Source organism: Symsagittifera roscoffensis, chromosome 2 (genome assembly GCF_963678635.1).
Source record: "Symsagittifera roscoffensis chromosome 2, txSymRosc1.1, whole genome shotgun sequence".
In the NCBI taxonomy this organism is placed as follows: Eukaryota; Metazoa; Xenacoelomorpha; order Acoela; family Convolutidae; genus Symsagittifera; species Symsagittifera roscoffensis.
The window spans coordinates 11,683,384-11,709,622 of record NC_087063.1 but is presented as its reverse complement, the minus strand read 5'-3'; the positions used below and the strand labels follow the sequence as shown (position 1 = coordinate 11,709,622).

Genomic DNA, 26,239 nt, shown 5'->3' with positions numbered 1-26,239 from the left:
TTTTTTTGTTATATCGCTATGATAATTGTGCAAACTATGAATTCACTTCTTTCAGGGATATGTGGAGTTGAGCACAAGAATACGTTTCCAAGTTTGAGACTCGTTTCCATTTTTGCGTATTGTTTGTTAAATTGCTATGGAGACGCAGTTGAACGAAAAAGACTAAAGACATTTTCAATTCAAAGAAAAATTTTGTACATTTTGAGAAACATTAGCTAGAAACTTAATTTAGCATACAAATTTGATTTATATTCATCCGTGGTTTCTGTTGTTGCAGTTTTTGCTTAACTTTCTTTTCAGATATCTTGGTCACCCATAATTAAATCTACAACTGCTTTTGTTAACGTCTCTTGCAGCTGCTGCAGATCTATTGACTGGTTCTGTGACCTTCTTGCAATTTTTGCCTCTAATAAATTGCTCAGCTCCTGACTCAGTCCAATTATAGTGTCTGCCAGTTGTGGGTCGCATCTGAAGGATATGTCTTTGTCAATCACTATCAATGGTGCTCCGTTATCGTCATGGCCTAAACAAGAAACAAAACATAGCCAACAGATGATCAACTCAAGAAAAGTGTCGATCAAATTGAACAAAAAAATGACTTATTCTTCGAAATTCGAAGAAAAAATAAATCACGTTGAAGCTCAGTAAATCACAAAAATATTCTATGATCAACATTTTACTCGTGGAAATAGCCCAATTAGAGAGAACTGGATCAATCGGTAAATTTTCCTGAAAAAAAACGAAAAAAATTAAGTCGACCTATATAAGTGTCTTCACTGCGTTCATTGACACTTATAAACAATGTCATCGAAAGTTGGAAAAGCGATACTTTTCAGTTACTCAATTTTTGGAAAACTTTCTTTCTACGAAATAATTATAAGTACGAAGCAATGCAAGCATCTAGTAGAAAAGTCAGAAAAACCTGCGTGCCGAAAATGTTCATCACACAATTACTTACTTTTCTTGACATCAGATCCGAACAACATCAATGCATAAGGATGTGCAGGAGAGACATCGTACAAATTAACCCCACCTAGACTTTTGACTCGCATGTAGTTGACCATGTAGTTGTAGGAAACTCTCGGAATATCAGCAGCTACAGACTTCATGTGAATGTCAACTTTTCCGTAATTCGAAAAAAGAGGTCTGAACCGAGATCTTTTCCCAAAATTATCCACTTTGATGATACTCGGGTAAAATCCAGCAACAACCATTGCTTTTAAAACCATGTCGCATTGCGAATACTTATTGTACTTCTGATTTCTATAGTCTGTTCCGTGAATAAAGCCCTCTTTTTGCAAATATTCGGCGAATTGTTTCTTCATGTCGAGTATAAACTTCAGGGTTGATTTCGACAGAAAACTATCCCAACAAAATGCATCCAATTGTCGGCCTCGACCATCTCTTAGCATTTTTTCATAATTATACAGAGCGTTTGCATAGACCAACGGGTCGCTCAACTCGGCTGAAAAAGACTGTTTGGCTTGCTTCACTTGACGTTCTTTGTCCAATGGCACCACAAATGGATCTTTATGAGAAAAGCAAGCTGCGATTGTTAGAACAGGATCGAGACACGAGAAAATACTTCCGTACAGAATGAACTTCCCAATTCTTGGCTCGACTGGCAACATTGCGAGATGGTGGCCTAGTGGTGTCAGTTTTATGTCAAAGGTGATCGCATTCATCTGCTGCAGTTCTCTGATTGACTGATCAACGCACTCTTTCGTCGGCTGGCTGAGGCAGTCGGAAAAGAATTGAGGAATGTTTCCCACGTCGATCTTGATCAGTTCTAGAATTATGCTTTCCAGTGACATTCTCAGAAGTTCTGGAATCTGAAACAAACTACATCAAAGGAACGCGTCATTTAAACAATATGACAAATTATACAAATATATTAACATTACCTTCAATGGAGTTGATATCTTCAATCGGGCATGCAAACTTTTTAATAAAAACTATTATTATGATCGCCGAAAATTGACTAAATACAAAAAAACCACACCGAGCATAAATATTCTGTTTTTTTTTTTGAAAGTCGGAACAACAAGAACACCCTGACCATCCCAATATAACCAAAATCAATAAGAAAATCAACAAATTATACAGGACAATAGACGTTCTAGATAATGTTTTCCTGGATAAATGCCACCACTGTACAATTAAGCGGACTATTCTCAAACATAAACTCACTATCAGGGCACAATCCACCCAGGGCTTAGAAGAAACCATGCTCTTTAAAAACGGCTCAACCATCTACGATGCCAAATTGTGCGCCATTCACTTCAACTAACAATATACACCCCCATGGGTTAAACCAGGCAAAAACAACAAACTGTTATGCTTACAATAAGGAACAATTTAACTAACTTAAAAAATTATAAGCAAAGACAATAAAAAGAACAAGGCCTTGACCCCAGACCTGATTGCACACCTGTATTTTTTTTGTTTCGGTAGGCAAATTTGTACACATGTTCACAACTCACTAAACAACTGGCCAAAAAACCACATGACGGGAAGACCGGTAGAATTATTCCACTTCAAAAAGGGGGCTCTATTCACTTGTATATGAGTTAAATGCCAGAACGGAGCAACGAACTAAACAAAATCACTTATGCTGATGACAAAGGCTGACGCAATTTGCACAAAAACGTCTCAGTTAAACATTTTGAACATGCAGGGGTGGATTTAGGTGGTGGGGGGACGCCCCCCCCCCCTCAGGGATTCGATCTCCTGCCGACCTTTAGCGCCAATATATCCTAATTTTGAGGGGGGTCAAAATTTTCAAAAAAGCCTAATAACGCCTTTTTTGGCCTGTTGTTTTTCCTTGCTTTGGGAGAGATTGAAAAATCCATTTGGTCGAGCTAAAAAAAAGGTCGTCAAATTTTTTTGAAAATTCGCCCCCTCCACGAAAAAATCCTAGATCCACCCCTGGACACATGGATGGATGAGCTACAACCGTGGCTCATAGATAACACACTCTTATCTATCAATCAATGCAGTAATAACTACACAAAAGAGCTATGCATTTAGGGTAAAAAGATCAATGCAGTAAAATTGTTAGCAAAAAAATGGCCATATTTCTAATATGGTCTGTTGAATTTCACTTCTAAAAAAATATATATTGGGAGTTATCACCATGCTTAACTTCGGAGCTCACATTAGTAGCATAACTGCTCAAGGGCTCAATTGATGAGCAGTGTGCCCAAAAAATATGCTAGAACCCAATGGATTGTATCACTAACAAAAAAGACCTACAAATTATCACCATTCTGTGCGAAAGACAGCATAAAAGACCAGAACAAAAGACAAGTCCTACCAGCGTCAGAGCCCTCTCGAAATACTCTCTAACCAGTTCCTCGTAGGCAGCTACTTACATAACGCACCGACCATGAAAATAGACAGAAAAGGTTCGATCGTGATGCTAGGTGTTTATTTGCTCAGCTCCCATATGTGTACTCGGTATCGGTAAGATATCTGTGGTATCTGCACCCAAGTCCCACATGATCTGCAATACTTGAGTAATAGTCCAGTCAAGACCGACATACCTCGACATGGTCAGTCACTCCACTGATCCCCTTTGTGAGGTTGAACTCCTCCAGCTCAGATAGCACGGTAAATGCGGGAAAGTTGAACCCTTTAAAGCATCAAACAGCTTGACAGAGGATGCCGGCCTCACAGCAGCACATTACACCAAGAGAACCAATCAAAGGAAGACAGTGTCAAAACAAAGTTCAAGTAGCCCACACCGACTAACCCAACAGAATAACCTCAACTTCATCGGAGATAAAAGCTAAAAAAAACAGGCTGTCGTAGAAGGAGACAAGTCCACTATAACACAGAGGCAAAGCGGAGCTTCGCACCACTTGCGATACAACACAAACATGAAAAAACATACGTTGAAAAAAAATGAAAAATGTTGAGAAAAAACTAAGTGAACCAAAATTTTCGTATAACTCGAAGGACACCTAGGACAAAGCTTGAGCTGGAAGCACGTCTTTGATTATTTTTGAATTTGTTATACTGATGCGGGACGAAGCGCGTAATTTCAAACACTGGACTTTGCCCAAAACCTTTGTTGTTCCTCTGCTAAAATTAGTGAGAAAAAAGAAAATATTTGAGTTTTTGGAATATTCCCAAAGTCATAACATTTCTTTTACAAAAAAAAATATAACCGCTTCTGCAGGAAAAAATGCGCGCAGCTGCTTATTTCTATTCAATTTTTAATCTCAGACATGATAGCTTGGTTTTTAAGAAAATTCAAAAAATTTCTAAAAAACGGACTAAGTTCAAAAACTTGACTTTCCTAAATCCGTTACTTTTTCTGCGAAAAGCAGATCGTGGCCGGTAAAGTAGAGACGATTCCCAAAATCGGGTTCCTCGATTGAACATTTAACCTGAGAATTGGCACGGTAATGTTCGAGTAAAGTCACAAAACTTCCAAAAAACGGTCACAGTTTCAGAACTTGTTTGAAGGCCATGATTTTTTCAAAACAAACTGGGGGAAGTAAGCTTCCAACAACCTGTTGTGTCGATTATGATATGACCTATGATTTCAAATTTGACAGGCTAGTTATCGAGAAGAGTCCAGAAAAAAATGTTAACAAATCAGATAGTTGACATTTCCGAGAACCACAGGTTTTTGCTTCTCACTACCCGTTATATCCATTGAACCCACAACATCTGGTTTGGGAGGTTATTTTCGAGAAAGATCAAGAAAACTTAAAAAACGGTCAAAAATATCAAAAGTTTCACTATTCCGAGGGCCATAATTTTATGTTTAAAAAAGTTTGGGAGTAGACGCTAATGGAGGGAAGCTTTCCAAATCCCCTCTATTCATTGAAACACCAAAATCTTAGATTTAGTGGGTTAAATTTTGAGAAAACGAAAAAAAATCAAAAAGATCGGTCAAATATTTCCCCTACAGACTTTTTCGAAGTATTAGACAAATTGGTAATGCAAAAAGAGACCACGGGACTGTGCAGGCACTCAAGGTTGTAAGCGTATTTTCTAGGGGAAACACCTTTTTAAACATTGGTCGGAGAGTTTGTACGAAAAACGAAACTAAAATTTATGCGAAGTTATAAAATTTTCAAAAGCGTAAATATAAATATAAAACAACCAAATCCCATACATTTTAATAAAACCTGTTGTTTTAAACATGGCATTTGAAATTCAAATCAGCAACTGGACAAAGTTACGAAGCGGAAAAAAGGCCGACAATCCTTGAGCAGACACCAGTCTCACTGAAATTACTGTAGTAACTTGTACCCACCCAGTAGTTAACATTGAATTTTCATAAAATTGAGCATGTCAGCATTGATATCAGCAAACCACATGCAACCACATCACGCACAAGCAACACGACGCCAAACCTAGAAGTCTTAGCGGAAGAACATGCACACACACACACACACACACACACGCACACACACACACACACACACACACACACACACACACACAACGGCAGACGTCAAAATTATCTGCCTGTCCAATTGAAAAGCTGACCTGATATTTAAGAAGGAAATTCTCCCTGGCTTGCATGTAGAGGTGAAAGCAATAGCCCTTCTGTACTCTTCCCGCTCTCCCTCTTCTCTGCTTAGCCGACGCAAGACTCACCCACTCGGGCTGCAAAGTCTTCACGTTCTTCTTAACATCATAGTTAGCCTCTTTTGTCTTTCCACAGTCGATAACAAACACTACATCGTCAATAGTTATACTAGTCTCTGCAATCGCAGTTGAAACGATCACTTTTCTTACACCAGGCGGCGGTCGGTTGAAAATTGCTCCTTGTTCCGCTGTGGGCATTAGAGAATGCAGAGGAAGTACTAAGTTATGATCAGAAAAACCATTTTGAGCCAGAAGGTCAACAACTTTTCTGATCTGCTCCCAGCCTGAAACCAGATTCATAAATCAAGACAAGAAACAGAACAAGTATCTCTGAAACCCTCTAATTGCTTTAGATTAGATTTATCTTGAAATTAACTCGGTGCTTGGTACTGAATATAACTGGATCTTTAGGAAGTCGGAAAAAAAAATTGGTGTTCAATCTCATTCCGTGTTCGAGTAAATAAAAAGAAGCATATCGAAAAGTCCATTAACTGTAATTACCTGGAACAAACACCAGAATGGCTCCCTCTCCTTGAGTCCTACAGATGAAAGATATCAGATGACAGATCATCTCTTCGTCAAAAGCCTCTTGATCCATCGTCATTAGAGCATGTCTTGTCCCCTGGTTGTATTTGGATCCCAAATTCCGTACTGCCACATTCAGGGCATCGCGAATTTCCTGCTCACCTGGATCTGGACGTTTTCTGCGCCATTGGCTCTGATTGTTGTTCGGTTCATAACCTAGAATGTATAATACCACATTTCAAGAAATGTCAGACTAGAAACTGTCAGACCCGATAATACTTGAGATAACTAAAACTACTGCCTCACACTTAACATGATGGATCATTATAATAAAACAAATGGACTTAATAACAAGGATAGCCAGTTTCTGTGCAAAGTGCACAAAAAGTTCCTACTACAAAAAAAAACTAAAAAAGAAAGTTCTTTCTTTTTCAAAGTGCAGAGTTTTTTTGTTCGAGGTCTGATAAAAGGATATGAACCAAGGTTTAAACCTTCTATAGTAATAGTACCTTAAGTACGTTTGAACAACCTTTTTCCCACAAAATAAATAGTACACAGAGGCGAAGCACCACTCGCGATACAAAACGCGAAAGCCGCTAAGTCGAAATGAAATCGAAAAAAAGTCGAAAATGTCAAAAAAAACAAGAATAAGGCTAGTCTCAAAACAAAAACATGCCACGACAGCAGAATGTGAAATTAGCTTCGGAAGAAAATTTACCAAGCGGTACAAAGCCGAACATACCTTAGCAAAAACCGTTTCGCCAAAAAAATTTGAAGACTTAAGACCTATAAAAAGTTATTAAGTCCCCTAGCCCTCAAAATACATACTCAAAAACTTTTGTCACTCGTCGAATGACGCAATGTGAGGCCACTAATCTGATATAAAATAGTCCGAAACCTATCAAACCTAAAAAACAAAACGAAAAATGCAAAAAAAAAATAACAAATTGAGTTGGGAAAAATAAAACCAACATAAAAAGCAATCTTCGAATAGGACATATTTAAAATGCTTATATGCAGAAAATGCCGCAAATTTGTTGCTAAATAGATTTCCAAGAAATAGGTGCAGATGAGTCATGAACAAAGTTATTTACGGAAAAGATTCTAGTACTTAATTGCAATACCCTTGCTTATCGCAAGGGTAAACAAAATAATTTATAAAAATTTTTCGAACTTTTTTTCAGTTTTATTCCCGTTCGAAAATTGGACTTGAAATCAATTATTTATTTATTTATTTAAATATTCATCATGAGTAATCAAATTATCATAACACAATATGCAAAATTTCAAAAATAACTCATGATAGGACAACCAGAAAGCCAACGAGAGGCTTGTTGAAGGTTGTCCCGTAAAGGAATCACATCATATGACATCAGATCAAAAGGTTCAATAATTAATTTAGGTCAAATTTAAAGCGAAAGAAAAAAAACAAGACTTAAATAGTGCAATCACTCTTTTTTCAAATTTAAGATCTTTATTCTTTAACAAGAGAACCAGAGATATGATGCAAGCTTATACTTAAAAGGGTATACAACTGACAGCGGGCGGATGCGAAATAATGACACTTAATTTAATCAGCGAGCAAGTGATCCCAGTTCTTAAGAGCTGGTAATCCAGTTGTTCGCTTTTTTCTAACTCCCCTTCCTAGTGTCCACTGCCTGGTACCTTCGACGAGAGGTTATCAGGTCTAAGAAATGTCTCCGAGGACTCCGGGAAGTTAGAATGGATTAGTTCAAGTCTAGCGATATAATTCATCAATCAAATGGCAACTTCCTATTATATATGAATCTAAGATTGAATGACAGAAACCATTTTTTGAATGATGCGTTTCAAAGGAGGAAGGTATAGTTACACACCAATTGGCTAATATATTGATTAATTTGGCAACACGATGGGAAACAGAGTTATATTTAAGATTACTTTTCATTGATGGTAAAAAAGAGCACCCTTTACCGATGACCTCGTTGAATAAAAAATAGGTTCACATTTCTGAGACAATTCTTCATTGACTATTTTCTTTAGAATTTCATATACATGTAACTCGTATACAGTAGCAATTTGCTAAAAGTTATACGAAAAAATCGTTTTTGTAGTTTATGAATAACATCTAATGCACTTTTGCAAACTACTCCATAAACAAGAACTCCATATTGAACACAAGGTTGTACCTAAGTTTTGTAGTACATGACCATTTGTGAAATGGTCATCACATTACGAAGCCAGTATGCAACTCCGCAGAAGCGGGTTAATTTTTTTCCTATAATCTCAATATGATCTTTGAAGGATAGTTTATTATCCAATTCCATGCATAGGTATTTGCAGCTAGCAACGGGCTGTAAACAAGTGTCTGCGAAATATATAGCATCAGCTTTGGATTTCGAAAAAATTAGTAGCTTAGACTTCGATCCTTCTAAGGTAAGTTTATTAAACTTCATCCAATTATCTATTCGATTTAGATCCTCTTGAAAGTCATCAAGGGAAGCGTTTTTGTTTTTAATAACAGATGTATCGTGAGCAAACAAAGTAAGTCGGCAATTTCTTACAATTCTGGGAAGGTCATTGATATAGATCAAAAAGAGCAACGGTCCTAAGACTGAACCCTGTGGCACCCCGCACAAAATATCTTTCAATTCGATTTTAAATTGATTTAGGACAAAATACTGTTTCCTATTAGAAAAGTAACTTCTTAGAACTTCCAGAGACTTTCCTCTTACTCCATACCGCTCTAATTTATCAATTAAGATCGCATGATTGACAGTGTCAAAAGCTTTTTTCAGATCTAATAAAACTAACATAACGTCTTTATTCTTCTGATCTCTCAGGTTACAAACCTCTTCTGTTAGATCTAGAAGCGCTTTAACTGTGCTTAATTTACTACGGAAGCCATATTGATTTGTACTGAGCAACTTGCAATTTTCCAAATAACTAGTTAATCTGAAATGCATTGTCTTCTCAAAGATTTTGACAGCGTTGATAACAAAGATATGGGTCGATAATTTCCATATTCGTCTTGCAATCCACCTTTATGAATCGGAAAAACTTTGGCAATTTTTAAGTATTTCGGATAGCACCCATTTGCGTAGCAGGTATTGAAAAAGTTCGTGAGCCACCATGGCGTGATTATTGGTTTACATAATTTGACTATTGCTGTATTGATGCAATCACAACCCGAGCTGAGTTTATTTGGTAATTCTGTTATTATTTGTTCTATTTCTGTTTCCTTTATATTCGGAAAGAATATTGAATAATCAACATTTTCTAATGAAATAGGATCTGCAACTCCAATTTTATCACTTCGATTTGGACCAATATTTACAAAAACATTGTTCATATCTTGAGCTTTTTTTTCATTTATATCATCTGGCAACGTTACATTTTTATGTTTTCCAAGATATGCTGCAACCGCTTTGTGATACTTATGAGAGTCTGTTGTATTTAGCTTAGATCTCCAGAAACTTCTGAATTATTTCCGATTCAGGGCATTAGATTTGTTTCGTAATGAGTTATATTTGATCTTGTTATCTTCTGTAGGGTTTTGTATATATGTCCTGTATGCGAATGCTTTTTTATTTGCTACTTTTTTCACTTCATTTGTCACCCAGGACTTATTTTTCGGCACATAACAAGTTTGAGAGGGAGCAAACCTATCAATGCAACTGAGAATTATTTCCGAGAAATTTTCAGCAGATTTATCCAAATCGGATAAGGTACCATCAAATTCCTTCAATTTGGACTGTAAGAGGAAAGCAAACATTAACCATGTATCATCATTTTCAAAAACTTTCATATTTCTAAAGCTAAATGTTTCTTTATATCTACTAACCAATTTTGGCATAGAGATAGAAACTTCAATCATGAAATGATCGGCTGGACCCCAGCGGTGTATGCAACTATTGTTAATTCCAATACTTCCCCAAATATGATCGATACAAGAGTTTGTTTTTGAAGTTACTCGTGTCGGTAACAGAGGTGACAACAAATGATAACCGAAAGAACTGAACATTTCAGTAAGATCATCTCTTGCTTTGTGTTTTTTCATCATATCAATATTGAAATCTCCCATAATCACATTGCTCTTTTTCGACTTGGCTTCGGTTAAGACCTTTTCTAGTTTGTGGACAATATCCTCGACCCTCATTGACGGTTGACGATATAAAACAGTTACAGTCGTTGCCGTTTTATCACCTACTACAACCTCTATTTTTAAAATTTCTCCTGCAGACACCTCCACTAACTGACTTGTATTAAGCTCTGTTCGTATATATAAACCTACTCCACGTCCTGTGCTCAGCCGAGGGCTCGAGAAAAACTTGTATCTTTGCAAATTGAACAACTCGGCTGAATCATTAGGGTTCAGCCAAGTTTCAGTGACAGCGATAACAGCTGGGGCTATTGCAAGTTGCTCAAGACTTACTTTAAAGGCTTCAAAATTAGATTTAAGTGATCGCACGTTAACATTTAGTAATGAAACAGCCTCAAGAACTTGGGTAAATGACGATGGGGACATAAAATGAAATAAAATAAAAATGAGATTGAATAAAAGTCCCTACTGAGGCTGTCTTGTCTTAAATACTTAACCACTGTCTTCTACAGTAAACACACTTGAAGTATTGCTAACATTAGAATGAAGCTCAGTTTGAGGAGATTGTTTTGCTAAGTTATCAACATACTGCACAATTTTTTCAGGTTCATTTCTGAGCTTTTTAACATAATCAAGGATTTGTGTTGACATTTAGCCTCATCGTTGCATCTTGATTTCCTAATTGAAAAATTGATTTTCTCTTCTTTGCCAAAATTTGCGCTTTTCCAGAAGCAACCAACGTTTCCGCATGAACCGAGTCTGCAACATTATGAGTGAACACCTTCCCGTTCTTGATAAAGACTTGCGGTGCGCAATTGTTTGTTGTTGTTTTCAAATTAAGGCCTTTCATAAAGTCGAGTAAATCCGAATCTCTCTTTGTCAGTCTCTCAAAAAGGTATACAGGTTTTTTATTGATCTGATTGAGATACTGTCGTAAAAAAAGCTTCCTTGCCCAGATACGGTCTTTCACATCAAAATAGACAAATTTCACAATAATGGCTGGGGGGTTTTGATGTCGCGAATTGGGCCTAGAGGGTGACACGCTACCATGGAATCACGAGGCACATAGATGTCAATTGCTTCACGAAAGAATGCGATTGCATCTTTTACATAATCAGAGCCATGTCGCAGAGGTAAATTGTTTATAATGATACAATTTTTTGAGTTTCAGCGCTCCAGATCATTTACTTTTTCTTCAGAAAAATTAGTTCATTTTTCATGTTTGCAATGGTGCCGCTTTGAGTTTCAACATGGGATAAAAGATCTTGCAGAATTGATTTCAAAGATGGATCAATATCATTCGACAGTTGGTTGATATTTTCTTTGATAATGTTCAACATCATGACAGCTCCCAGTAAGGTGTAAGAGTTATCTCAGTGTACAGTCCAAATCTGAAACTATTTAATAAGTTTCTCACAACAATTAGGCTAAATCAGAAACTTCAAACCGGCTTTTCTCGACCAGAAAACTTTTTGGAAATTTTTTTGTTCGAATCGCGACTTCAAATTGATATATCAATCGACCAATTTCGATTATTCTTTAAGGTACCTGACTTTGCATGGAAAAAACTAAGACACACAAAGACAAAGTTCCTATCCACTTTCAGTGGTCGGAATAAAAACTTTAGCTTACCGCTCAATTGCAGGACATCTTCTAGGAAGAATTCAGTTACTGGAAATGTGAATCCAGGGATGTTCAAGGTACAGCAGTCGCCGAAATAGCTACTGATTTCCTCCGCATTCAGAGTGGCACTCATCAGAAGTATCTTCAAATCTGGACGTCTATTGGTTGCAAGAAGTCGTTTCAGAAGAACCAGAAGCACATCAGAGTGTGCCGATCTTTCGTGAACTTCATCCAAAACTATATGAGAGGCCCGGACCAAGTCAGGGTCAAAATGGATCCACCGAAGCAGCATTCCAGTAGTACAATAGACAATTGAACCTAAAATTTATACTACAACTACTAACGGTGTTTTTCTTCACCATTTACTCGTTTTAACTGCAATATGTATTCCATAAACATAAAATTACCTCACCTTCGTCTCGTGGAAGTTTGTGCTCAACCCTGATCGAGTAGCCCGTACTTCTTCCGAGTGGCTCACTGCGCTCTTCCGCAACACGTTGAGCTATGCTGATTGCACTTATTCTTCTAGGCTGAGTACATATGATACGACACTGGCTGCCTGTTCCTTTACGAATTTTATAGTCCAGAACAAGCTGTGGAACTTGGGTAGTCTTACCACATCCCGTTTCACCAGAGATCACGCAAACTTGATTTTCGTCAATTGCTTTAAGAATATCATTTCTCATTTTGAAAGCAGGGAGATTCTGGCGAGACTCTAGCATTTTCTGATATTTTATATCACTTTCTTGCTTCGCTAATAGCTCTAATTTGAGGGCTTCGTTTATTTGTTCATCATTTACTCGATTTTCGAACGGTAACCTCTCGACTTCAAAAGATGATGCTGATGAACGGCTACTACCAGCTCCCAAACTAGTTGAAGCATTCGATTTATCTGATCTCAGAGCTTGCACTTCAGAAAGAGTTACATCAATTTTTGCTCTCTGATTATGACTCATCAGAACATGGGCTCTGTTTTCATTTTCTTTCTTTTTTCTTGTATGCTTAGATCTATTGGCGTAAAACATTCCGATGTCACGCCCGCGTAAATTACCATGAGGCGGAGGCATGTTTCTTCTTGATATAAGCCGAAATGCTGAGAAAGCAATCGCAGTGTTATTATCCCTGCAGCAGCCAAGTTTAAATTAAATTCATACGCTCGAGCATATATTCCTGGAATGCAATAACACAATGAAACAAGGATAGCCGGTTACTGTGCAAGTAGCACAGAATATTCCAACCATAGTCTATGAAAAACTACAAGCAAAGTCTTTTTTTTTTCAGATTAGTTTTTTCTGCGCGGGGTGATAAACAAAGTCGGATGTAAAACTATATTTTAGGCATATTTGACATTCATAGTAAAAATTCCAATTCATAGTAATAAAGGCCAATATGACGCAATTTTTTTTTATAGAAAATTGACAAGATAAACAAAACAATCTTTTTTTTCAATTTTTTTTGCAGAAACTCCTATCTTTTGAACTTTTTGGTTCCCAAAAAGGAGCTACAAAACTCTAAATAAATAAGTCAGAATTTTATCAGTAAAATACAACTAACTAATTTTACTTGCTTATATTTAAATTTTAAGGGCTTAAATTTCTTATAATTAAGCTGTTGTATGCCTGATCGCTTGCTTTATTCGCTCGAAATTAGATGAAAAATAAAAAAATTCAAAACCGGTTTTTCTCAACACTAGAAAAAAATTGGGAACTTTTTCATGTTGTTCGTTCGAATCACTACTGAAAAGCTTGAATACAAAATTCCCGTACACACCCGAATACATTTCGATAGTCGCAACAATGATATCGAACTTTTCACTACTACTACTACTACTAAAAGAATTTATTCCCTTTAAAATATAAAGGCATCAAACAAAAGAAATGGTATGATTATGTACACAAGACATCACGAACGGCAATTTATGCAATGGCAACAAAGTAGCATTGAACAAGAGTTGTTTAAGTTGAACATATCAATTCTATTTTTCAGATAGATTTTCAATTTTGCTTTGAAAATTTCAGGCGATGAGAAAATGTCGGCTATGTTGTTTGCTGAAATCATGTTGGCATACCGACAGACGCGATAGAAGAAAAATTGCTCTGTGAAGAAGAGTCGACAATTCTGGGTTGTTGAAAGCTTAGGGCGTGAGCTATTGCGAAGGTCTTTGGCTGCAAAGGTAAAATTTATGTATCTGTAAAGGTTGAAATCAAACTGATCAGTCAGGACTCGATTAAGAAAACACATATCATGTAAAGCTATAGTGAAGGAAATTGGCAAGGAATTCGTTTTTCTAAGTTGTTCTGTATAGTCGTTGACTCCCGTTACCCATTTCAAACATTTTCTGTTAAATAGTTCTAGTTTGCGGCGATATGTTAAAGATGGAAACCAGACCTGACTACCGTATAATAAAATACTCACAATACATAGCTGGTAATATTTGAATTTGGTTCTCATGGATACTCCATAAGGGATTGAACGTTTCAAGAAATGGAAAGCTTTGTTAACTGCAACCAGTTTGGTTTTAATGTGGATGTCCCACTTTAAATCACTAGATATCGTTACTCCGAGATCTTTGATAGATGAAACTGACGGAATTGGGTAATCATTAAGGCAAAGTGTAGATTTGGGGGAAGTTGAGTTAAAACAAATAACTTTGCATTTATCAGAATTAAATGTCATTTCGTTTTCAAGCGTCCAATTGATAAATAGATCAATGTCTATTTGAACTAAGGAAAGGTCATATTTTGAATAGAGTTTGCTGTCATCAGCAAACAGAAAACATTTAGAGGTTTTCAAGACAGCTGGCATGTCATTAATGAAGAGTATAAATAGTAAAGGGCCGAGTACACTTCCTTGCGGAACACCACTTGTTACATGGCCTTTTGGAGATGCTTCATTGTTAATTAAGACATTTTGCGTGCGGTTTGTGAGATAGGAAGCAAAAAGTTCAAGAAAGCTAACGTCAAAGCCTAAATTACCAAGTTTCAAAATAAGTATATGATGAGGAACTTGATCAAAAGCCTTGCGAAAATCGAAGTACACAGAAAGACATTCGCTTTTTGCCTCGACGTCGTTATAAATCTGATCTAGGTATTCAAGAAGCTGAGTAACAGTCGATCGCTTGGTCATAAAACCATGTTGAGCAGGTGTAACTTTAGCCCGAATTTTAGGATAAATGAAATCGAAGATCATTCTCTCCAGAACAATCGATAATTGAGGCAATATGCTAATCGGGCGATAATTTTCAACATTTTCGGGATTACTAGATTTAAGAACTGGCGTAATAAACGCACATTTCCAAAGTTCTGGCCACGTTTTAGTTTCCAAAACCTTGACAAAGAGCTGCACGACTAGAGGAGATATTAATTCACTGCAGTAGTTAAGAATAAAGGTTGGGAGGCGGTCGTTGGTAATACAAGAAGTTTTAGCAAATTTGAGAGCTTTCTCGACCTTTTTAAGGTTGACATGGAGATCGGATAGAAAAATGGTGGGTTTTTCGGGTTGTAAGATTTGAATTTCATGCTTTTCTAGAAACACTGAACAGAAGTAATCGTTCAAAAGAATGGCTATTTCAATAGAAGTGGATGCTTTTCTATTCATCCAGTGCATTTGGTTTGGTAGTTTCCTTCTGGTAAAAGATCGAAGGTATTTAAAGCAATCACGGGTAGAATTTGGTCTTAAAGATTCAAGGAGACAAGTTTTATCCAATTCGATTGAATTGTTAAGGTCTTGTTGGATCGAAGCTAAATGATTTGTGTTGGCTGTCCGTTTAGATATGGAATGATGCTTATTCAGTAAATGAACTGTATGCGACGAATAATAATAGGGAAGTTGCTGGCGTCTTTTAGTTTTCTGAGCGCATGATGAAAGAATTGCATGATTGATCTGAGCGTACCAGCTATCTACATAATCATTAGTGGTGGATATGGAATAACATGAGTTTTGTTCCACAATGAGTTTGGTAAAGCAAGGGCTGATGTTAGTATTGAAGATCGAATGAGAAAAAGATGATTTAGATAGAGAGGTTTTCATAAAATTCCCACTCACAGTAGGCGCTGCTTCAGGAATGGTAAAAAAAGCAAATAAAGGAAAATGGTCTGAGTAAAGCACTTCATTTACAAATGCAGTGAACAATTCTGTGTGCGAAGTTAAAATGATATCAAGAGTGTTGCCTGAGCGATGTGTGGGTTCATATATAAGGGGCATTAAGCTATGATCCTCAATAACCTCTAGGAACAGTTTCGAGTAATCACAGCCACCATCAGAAGATGCCCAACAGATATCCGGCAGATTTAGGTCACCTAAGATTGTGTACGAACTAGAACCATTAATCAATTTGGAGTTAAAATAACGTATTGAATCAGTAAGCATTTTGGCAGGTATCCGAAACTGCGACGAAGCGGGGGGTTGTAAATAAGGAGGAAAATATGATTAACTGCACCCGAATATATTGAAAGTCCGATGCAGTAATCTGCATCGTATGATAGAGTTGAATAATTTAGAGCAAAACTCCTTTTTGTAGCAATGAGAACACCTCCGTGTTCTCCAGAAGTGCGGTCTTTTCGAGCAATAACCGAATAGGGAGAATTCATAGGAAAAATTTCGGGATCAGTAACTTCTGGTTTAAGCCATGTTTCAGTAATGAACACGATATCAGGAGAATGTAAAGAAAGAAAATTGATTAACTTCAGACGCTGATTTATGCTCAAGAGACTTTGTGCGTTGATAAGGCATAACTTTGATTGTAGTCAGTCAAGATTGATCTTGATACCATTTCGTTCGAGGGTCAGACCACGAATTTTTAGCTCATCGCGTGGAACTTTTTCATTGTTAATCATGTCGTACCGTTTCTTGAAGATTTTACGTTTCAGAATCTGTTCTTCTTGGTTCAGGGACTTCGATATGAAAATCTTTTCTTTGAAATTCTTCAGTTTGTAAGATTTTGCCAGGCATTTTCTAGCATTCCATTCGGATGACAGACGAACAAGTAAAGGACGCGGTCTTCGTTGTTGGGGATTAGCTTTACCAAGTCTATACATTTGGCAGATACTGAGATTTTCTTCGCCTATATGATCAAAAATTTCGGCCACTTTGGCTTCTTCGGCCTCTATATTGGATGTAAACTGTCCGTTGTCTTCGCAGACCCCGTCGATGATTATCTCGTTTTCACATGTGTTGGCCCGGTGACTGTTATTAATACGACTATTAACCGGTACATTCGATGATGTTGTCTTGGTTGGATCAACATTTTCAACAGTTTCTTTAATGCTTTTTGTAATTTCGATTAAGCTTTCTTGTCTTTGAATAATCAGTTCAAACTTAGCTTGGGATGTGAAGATGTTCCCCTCAAGGCAGCCAGAGCACAGCCAGAAGCATGCTCGAATTTTGCCCATTGTAGCTACATCATCAGGAGACAATCCAACACATTGCCCATGGAACCACGCGCTGCACTTTTCACATCCTATAGCAGTTGAGTCGTTGTCCTTCACTGTTTTGTTGCATGGTCCACAACTAGTAGCTTTTGCTTGAGACATATCAAACCGGAAACTATTTAATAAGTTTATCACAACAATTTCAGTTTTAGAGAAAACTAGCATGATCCATCGTGTATTCAAAAATTAGTGTCTTTCTCTTTCTTTAGGCAGCCTTTCTCCTATTATTTCCGTACTTCACGTTTCGCAATAAACATTCTATTTCCTGAGGGTCAACGAGGAAACAGTTCTTTTTCTAGCAAAACAATTTTCCTAGTTTAGAGAACTCGTGAAACACATTTTGCATCCCAAAATAGTTTGTAAAAAACAGAAAGTTCCACTTCAAGATGCATCTTGTCTTAGAATCCTAGTGGACAGAGTCGCACAATTAAAAAGCCGCTCGCATCTGTAAGACGTTGATTTGAATACAATTATTCATAAAAACGAATCACGAACGAGACAAGCAACACGTAGTGAGATTGCTGTTCAAGCAGCAAGACTGAAAAAGTCAAATGAAAATTTTTATGTACGTTCTAATACGCTATACAACTATTTTAGCCAAATTGTGGACTTCGAAAATCAAGATTATGAAAGCCTGAAAATATCTCTAACAAATACGTATTGGAAATTCTTCAACAGAAATTTTGCAGAAAACAACTTGTGTATGTTGAGAATTCTTTGCTGGTGTGGAAACTGCAACCCACCGGGAAAAATTACGAACTTATAAACGAGGGTTCAAAACCCATGGAGAAATCCTAAATCCTACCCTACTACTACTACTACTACGTTGTAAAATTCGCTTAAACCGTGTCACGAGGAGGGGAAAATTAATGCCTAAAGCCATTGGTTCAAAGCCAGGACATTAAGAACCGATCATATAAACGTCGTTACGCTCCTAGAAAATCAATTTGTGGTTCAGGGACATCAAACAAGGGAAACTTACCGTTTTCAGGCTACCATCAAAAATTCACCCACTCGTGTAATTTGTATGAATAACCCTAAATTATGGTCTAGAAAACAGTTACAGTTAAAACCCGGAGACGTTAATTCCGGTTTGGCGAGGTTATGTTTTAATCATCAGTATTCAGCTTGATCCATCCTGTATGGCTAGTATAATAATTATAATCAAACAGAATTTAGGGTAGCACCCAGGGGAGATATTCCCGAGTTCCAGTTTTCCAAAGTTCATATGAGTTTGTGTTGATTTCTGAAGGTCTGACAATTACATGTCAAGTCTCCAGGAGCATATATCTTCGAGATTATATTTATTGACAAAATAGTTTTTGTAAACTTTTGCGATTTTATTTTTGGATTTTCCAATTCGTCAAGATTAATCCCTATCTTTTGTGCAACTGTGTTTGCTAAGAATGGACCTCTTGTCCAAAAGTCAATTTCTTGTTTCTTCTTCAACAGAATTCGTGTTTTATAGAACTTCAATTTCTGTGCTCTCGTGTTTTGTTCTGATTTGTATTGTACTTGAACAAAAGATTCCAACTCAATATTTTACCTGCCTTTCACTATGTCGAAAAATGCAAAAGAACGGGCATTTCGTGATACAAGAGAAGTGGAAGAATCGAAAACCGTTTTAATCTATCTTTATTGTCTAATCTATTGGTCTAATCTATAGTCTAATCTATCCACTTCGAAGCATTTTCCTGAAGGTTTTCCATCATTCTCAATTCTGATTTATTTGGTTTCCAAATAATTACACCGTATCAAATGATTGGGACAATGTAGCTCCGGTAAATATTCTTTTTTGCAATCCAACTTGCACCATTAGCGATGTTTCGTTTTTTAGTAAAAAATACTTTGGTTGCTTTCTCACATCATCTTTCGGCGTTTGCAGTCCATGTCAAGTCGTTCGATACAATTAATCCCAAATCTTTTTCCTTCTGTGTTTGTTCAAGTGTCTTTCCATTCATTGAAACACATCCGCTTCCTTTTAAAATTAGCGTTTTACATTTGCTGATGTTTAATTATCAGCAAGGGCCCAACCATTTCCATATTCTGGTCGCGTAAATTTGTAGAGTGATCGTGTTGGTAGCAATAACTATATAATCATCCGCGTATCCGAAACAACTTGACATGGTACAGTCTGGGAGATCATTTATAAAGATTATGAAGAACAGAGGACCCAGTACTGAGCCTTGCGGAACTCCACTTTTGACTTCGAGTTCTGAAGAGGTCGAGTTTCCAAATTTTGCTCAGTGTTTTTGACCTTTCAGGTAGCTTTCAAGCAGCTCCAAAGCTCCTCCAGTGATGCCATTTTTTATGCAATTTTTCTTTTACTTTTTCATGATTGACCTTGTCGAACGCCTTTTTGAAGTCGAGGTATACAGCAGTCAGTGTTGGAGATTCGAAGTGGTCAAATATTTCACTGAGATATAAGATCATTTGAGTCTTTGTGGATTTACATTTGGTGAATCCATTTCGTTCTTTGCAGACATTAAGTCCAATGGCTACGTATAGTTTTTCGAAAAGTATTCTTTCAAGAACTTTTGAGAGGCACGCCAAGAGCGCAATGAGACAATAATTTGAAATGTCTTGTTTGTCTCCGTCGTTAAATATTGATATAAGGATACTCAATTTCCATAAGGAAGGGTAGACATGTTTATTACCAATTATGTTGAAGACGAGTGTCAGTGAAGGAGCCAAGTATTTAGCTAAACTTTTAAGAGGTAGATTTCCTAGACCGTCAGGACCTTTTGCTTTCCCAATACACAAGTTCCCAAGTGTAGTTTGCTCTTTCTCTCTTGTAAAGTGGAGTTTTTCTACTTTTAAAGATTTGGAGTTATCGGAGGTTCTTTGATAATCCGAATTAGTAAAGACTGATTGAAAGAACTCATTAAAGAGTTGGACTTTTTCTTAATCGGTGACAGCGATCTGATCATTTAAGTACATTTCTGAGGGAAGTTGAGATGATTTTTGAATGCTCTTAAAATACTTTTGTATTTGTGAAAATGTTCCATTTTCGAAAACTGAGTGTTCAAATTCTTTTTGATCTTCGTTCAAAAAGTCACTTATTCTTGTTTCAAGTGTTGCCAGCTTTAGGTAGTTATTCGGGGACGGTTTCTAATTCATCCATTTTCTCATTGTATTCCTCCTTTTTATTGCATTTGATGTTTCATTGCTGACCCAAGGAGGTAAACTCATTTGGTGTTTTGTCTTTTTGGGTATATGTTTTTCCAATATCTCATGTAGCCAATCATACAATAAATCAACTACAACATCGACATTGCTGAAGCAGTAAGGCAAGAAAGGATTTTGCACGATGTTTAATCTGATTTCATTGCAATTCGCTTTTTCGAACGAAAATATGCTAAAATCTTCTTTTTCAGGCAAGGTTTTCGTCACTTTGAACCAATCATTTAAACTTAGTTTGAGCTGGAATGGCTGATGATCGGATTTAAATGGTTTTTTAACGTAATTGTCTACACTTACGTTTAGTATTGAATCTGTATTGTTGACTAGAATGACATCAATATGCTTTTTAGCACCTGTGACCAATTGCTGATAATTGTGTTCAAACAAATCCTCTAGTACCAGTGCTTGGTCCAAATTTGAGGACTCCATATGATGCCAGTTTATGTTATCAAAATTGATGTTCCCCACAAGCATTGTAAGGTTGGTGATGTGATTACTACTCAGTTCGTCTAAGCATTCAATAAGCTGCAGTAGAAGACTGGGCGAATGCCTGTATGGACTGTTTTTAGGGGCACTGTAGATACAGCATAAGAGACATCTGCAGTCATTAAATTCAAGCTGAACAAGTACTGTATCAGTGAATTTTGTGACAAAAATTAATCGCCGGTGTTGAATACTATTGTGTACTGCAATAAGCACCCCACCATGCTTTGTTTGGCCATTAACCGTATTACGATCATTTCGATGTATGACGAAATTATTGAGAAAGAGAGCATTATCGGATACTTCTGGTACTAGCCAGGTTTCCGTCAAGCAGATAATTTTGTAGTGATTGCAATTTGTTATGACATTTGAAAAGTCCATGCGCTTAACAAAGTCTACAAGACTCCTTACATTGTACAAAAGTAGGTGGGTACTGTTTTCAAGAAGGTTTGCGGCAAGTCATGACGACGATTCCTCGTCTTTCCGTCTTTCTTATACAATTTCAGGTCGCGAATTTTGAGTTCCTTCCGTAATATTCCAGCTTTAATCATTTCTCGGCGTTTCTTAAGTATCAGACATTCTTGTTTTGCTTCTTCAGCGTTGAGTTCTTTACTTACAAATACTAATTTGTCGTACTCCTTAAGATTGCTGATGGACAGGAGAATCAGTCGTCCGTGGAATTTATTTGCAACTCTGAAAATTATTGTCCTTACTCTTCAATGAAATGAGCATGAATGAAAGAGATATCCGATTTAATGACGTTTTTATCAATCGAATGTGAGATCACTGAAATAAAACGTATCGGACCCTATCAAGAGATAGGGTCCGATACGTTTTATTTCAGTGATCTCACATTCGATTGATAAAAACGTCATCAAATCGGATACCTCTTTCATTTCATGCTCATTTCGCTCACGGGCAAGTTTTCTAGTGCTTTCAGGCACACCTCTTACTCACATGCCTTCGGGGGTTTCGGCTTTCACGGTTTTCTTTGGCGTTGAATGTTCTGCTCCTATATGAGTTTGTTTTGGAATTGGTTGCTTTACGAAGGATTCTTTTAACTCGGATTTTGCTTTTTTATTTTCTGTTACCTCTGTTTGAAGAGATTTCAGTTGTTTATCATCTTTGGGTTGTTGAATTTTTGCAGCTGATTCTATGATCCGATCTCGCTGTTTTCGCGCCACACAGTCATTGCACAGAAGAAGTGCATTCATTCCCGGCTCTTTTACGCCTAGGAGCGCTGCATCATTTAGTGCCGTACAGCCTTTTGTCAAATGAAAATTGACTTCACAACTGAAGCAGTGAAAATTAACCTCATCGGCAGATTTTCAAACTTACGGGTTTTACAGAACTTTTGGCCCTCTTTTGCTGCATCTGTTGCAGATTTTAGACTTGTTTTATGAGACATGGCTAAACACTTACTTTGGAAAAATCCGTAACTCTCTGACAAGAGCGGTCACTAGATTTTTTTTACCACAAACTCGTTAGATATCCTGTAACTCAAAATCTGTAACTCGCTGACAAAAGCGGTCACCAGAGTTTAAGCCACAAAATATTATTACTGCAAGAAAATCCTTTTTAGAATTGTATTACAAAATCCTTAACTCACTGAAAAGAGTGGTCACTAGAGTTTTTTCAACAAACTATTATTACAGATTTGAGTCTTTGAGTTTTGAATATTCGTCGTAAGTTGGTCGGTTTTTGCTTCGATTGCTTCAATTTCTTTCGGACTTTTCGCGCTTGTCCCGGGTTCAAATAAATACGAAAATTTTCAGGAATAGGAAACAATTCTTGATCGGCAAGTTTCTTTAGCTTGAAGTTTCTCCTTCGACGTGCAGAAAGTCGTGTTTTCTTCTTGCAGATTTTTTTTCGTATCCATCGTAACGCAGGACAACGTAGAAAGTTTTTAATTCTAATGCTGAGGGTTGATGCAATCGTTTGTATAGCTGCTGTAACTTTTCACTGATGTCACCTTTTCGTGAAGCAATATCCTTTACCACGTCTACCACAGGGAGTCCAGCGTTTTTTGAACCTCGATAGATGTTTGAGGTTTCAGCCTTTGGCAGTATATGATTAATCGAATACGAGATGAGACAGTCTTCAAAGAATCAGCCAACTCTGGTCCAGTTAGAGGTGAGTCAAACTTTCGATATTCTTGAGAATTAAGTGCTCTGAAGAGAGATTTCGCGCCAAGGATAATCATTATAGGGCCACCACGGCTGCCCTCATTTCATTCAATCTTAAAAGACACTATTTAATAAGTTAATCACAACAACATAGCCGAAAAAAAATGCAACATAGCCTGACTCAACATAGCCGAAAAAAAAATTGGGTTAACTCTTAACTCTCTTCTTTTATTCTTTAATCAGAAGGTCAAGAGCATCATAGTAACCGAGGTTACAGTCAGGAGTCCCTTCATCACGTATTCCAGTCAAAATCCTTGGAATTTTTTGGATATGGAAGTGATAATGATAAAAGAAGATGACAAGTGTTTAAGTGCTTTTCAATTAAAATCGATACGGGTTACGTTTCTTCAAAAAGAAAACGCAACTCGACACGAGAAAATATAATATATTCGATTGTAATTACTGGCGTATTTACAATCGAAGCGAAGAAAAATTAGTGGCATTGTCTACTGCAGGAGAACGGGCACACCAGATACTTTTGAGGATCTGCGGAAGACAGAGATAATCGCTATAAAAACAACTGGTAGCCTTATCTCAAGAAGAAAGAGACAGAATCGTGCGGTCCTCAGAGAATATCTTCAACTGCAACAGTCAAGTGAATGGGAGTTGAAGTCACTACGGGAGGTGCTGTCCCATCGAGACCACCTGCCGGGCATTTTCTCAAGGATACGGGCCCAGACCAGGAAACCATTGCAGGGACGACTAGGAAACCATCGCAAAGAACAGATGACCGCAATTTTGCTTTCACCACCACTCCTTAGATTGGTCCTAAAAAGAAAACTCACTTGGAAACTTGTATTAGATTATTTAAAACATTTTAATAAATTTAATAGCAGTTTCCTGAGAGTTAAATTTCTGAGAAAATGTCTCGATAACGACATTATACCAGATTTTTTACGGTTTCGCGTGCCTGAAAACGATGTTTTTTCGGATCAAGCGGTGCACAGCTTCCAACTGAGACTCTTGAGATCTGAGATAAGCCAGGCAAATGCGGATAGGGCCAAGGCATCGGGTAACCTAGTAAAAGCAAAAGGGGTAGTGAGAAGGGGTATAGATGATAAGTGGTGGCCTTCGGTAATATTCTATCTGAACCGGCAAGCAAGGTGTAGTGTCAATAACCTGATAAGCCGACACAAGAGAAAGCTTGAAAAACTTTCGTTAAGAACGGATCGACCATTAAAAAATTTGGATGAAAGGTCAGTTAGAATTTTATATGAAGTGATTTCGCCACTTTGGGTGCGGGAAGTCTTAAGTTTTGTACCAAAACATCAGGTACGAGACAAAATCAATGAAATTCATGTCCTTGCTGACATTGATAGTTTTTTGTCTGAACTGAAGTTAAATAGAATACCCGGAGAAAAATTGTTTGAGATTGAAGCAGCTGCAAAGACATATGCTAAGAATGTGAAACAGACCCCCTCTGACAATCTGACAGACAGCGTAAATCTGACAGACAGCGTGATTAAGAAAATTGAAAAAGACATAAGCAAAGAATTACTCGCCATGAAAAAGAAGGATGAGATTAGCGAAGCACTGTATACAAGGTTGAGATCAACGGGAGTGCAGCCATCTAGGCTGTATGGATTAGCAAAAGTACACAAACAAGGCACACCACTTCGTCCCGTCCTTTCTTTACCTGGTAGCTCATATGACCAACTAAATAAAACATTGGCAAAGTACTTTGATGAAATTGAGGGGGCAAACATAGAAACGAACACTCAAATGGCCAAGGAGAACTTGGAGAAAACTGAGTTGGACTCTGACGAGAGTATAATCTCCCTTGATGTAAAGAGTTTGTACGCTAATGTCCCGCTCAAGGAAGCGCTTGAAATAGCCCTGAGGAGATTATATGAGCAAGTCAACCCTCCGGAAACATTTCGCAAGACTATGAAAAAACTACTGAATTTGGCAGTGAGTAAGCTACAGTGTAAATGCAATGGTTTGTGGTATGTACAAAAAGACGGTATAGCAATGGGCGCCTCCCTTGCAGTAATATTGGCCAATTTGTGGCTCAAAGAATACGAACCTGCATTAAAGAAGAAGTACCAAAATTGACTGTGCTGAGTGAGGGTAACAAGGAAGTGTGCCCTAGATGTCAGAAACAGGTGACATATCAGACAAAAGGGGTAGAATGCGAAATTTGTTTGAATTGGTACCACTTAGGGTGTGGTAACATATCGGAATCCGAATACGCAGACATTGCTGAAACAGTATGGTATTGCATGACTTGCAAAAAACAACAGGAAGCAGATCGGACTGTGAATGGTGTAAAAGTTTTTCCAAGATATGTGGACGACACAGTTAGAACGGTCAAGGGCGATCCTGGGGTAGTTCTCGAGGCTGCCAATCAGTTTCATCCAAACTTGCAGTTCAACATAGACGAACTTGATAGTAACGGTAATTTGGCCTTTTTGGACTTAAATGTCAACGTGGATTCAGCAAAAAAGGTCACATGTGGTTGGTACCAAAAACGCACTGATACCGGCACCATTCTGAATTTCAGAGGCTAGGAAACTTTGCAGTACAAAAGAAACGTTATTGAGGGGACGGTTCATAAGGTTTTCAGAAGTACCTCAACATGGGAACATTTTGACCAGGCATTGGAAAAAAATCGGATGCAAGGGATTGAAAATCAATATCTGAAAAATTGGTCTGTCAGGGTAGTGTTTGAAACTCTTAACAAGATTATTGAGGGAAAGAAAAATTCAGAGGTGAAGGCATCAGAACCGAGAAATGATAAATGGTTGAAAGACTCGCCACCCCTTCTTACAATGCAATATCGAGGCAATCCATCTCAACTGTTAGCTGCAAAGGTTCGGCTAATATCCGGGGCACAAATAATTTTTACAACAAGAAAATTGAAAACATGTTTGTCATCCCTCAAAGCTTCCTTTGCTCGTGAACTGAGATCCAAAGTGGTGTACAAGCTTACATGTAGTGAATGTAATTCCACCTATGTCGGCATGTCGACCAGACAGTCCGACATTTAGCCACGAGGGTCGATGAACACCGCAAAGGGGACTCCCCAGTAAGGCGGTACTGCTGAGCTGAAGTCAGAGATTATAGACCAAACAGCTAAAACTCATAAGCAACTGACACTAGAGGCTTTGCATATTTGG

The 26,239-nt window shown here is 37.5% G+C and overlaps 3 protein-coding genes across 11 annotated transcripts in view; 1 reads left to right on the top strand and 2 right to left on the bottom strand.

Moving 5' to 3' along the window:
- LOC134840715 (dynein axonemal heavy chain 2-like) overlaps window positions 1-17,409 on the bottom strand; it is a 446,672-nt gene extending 429,263 nt beyond the window's left edge. For 8 of the 9 annotated variants that reach the window (XM_063856711.1, XM_063856713.1, XM_063856709.1 and 5 more), the window contains exon 1: window positions 11,617-11,628. The gene's annotated coding sequence lies outside the window, so the exon portion shown is untranslated. Of the gene's footprint in view, window positions 1-11,616; window positions 11,629-17,386 lie in introns of those variants that run through there. The other variant, XM_063856710.1, reaches the window with a different exon arrangement.
- Window positions 161-13,005, bottom strand: LOC134840717 (ATP-dependent DNA/RNA helicase DHX36-like). Its single transcript, XM_063856720.1, has 6 exons — window positions 12,252-13,005; window positions 11,849-12,157; window positions 6,112-6,351; window positions 5,509-5,894; window positions 959-1,832; window positions 161-523 (listed from the first exon to the last, which is right to left on the bottom strand). The coding sequence occupies exons 1-6, from the start codon at window positions 12,904-12,906 to the stop codon at window positions 297-299; spliced, it is 2,691 nt and encodes an 896-aa protein (XP_063712790.1). The 5' UTR covers window positions 12,907-13,005; the 3' UTR covers window positions 161-296.
- Window positions 17,410-23,022: 5,613 nt separating the features above from the next.
- On the top strand, window positions 23,023-25,175 carry LOC134839690 (uncharacterized). The gene is made up of 2 exons (XM_063855311.1): window positions 23,023-23,067; window positions 24,492-25,175. The coding sequence occupies exons 1-2, from the start codon at window positions 23,023-23,025 to the stop codon at window positions 25,173-25,175; spliced, it is 729 nt and encodes a 242-aa protein (XP_063711381.1).
- Window positions 25,176-26,239: the final 1,064 nt, after the last annotated feature.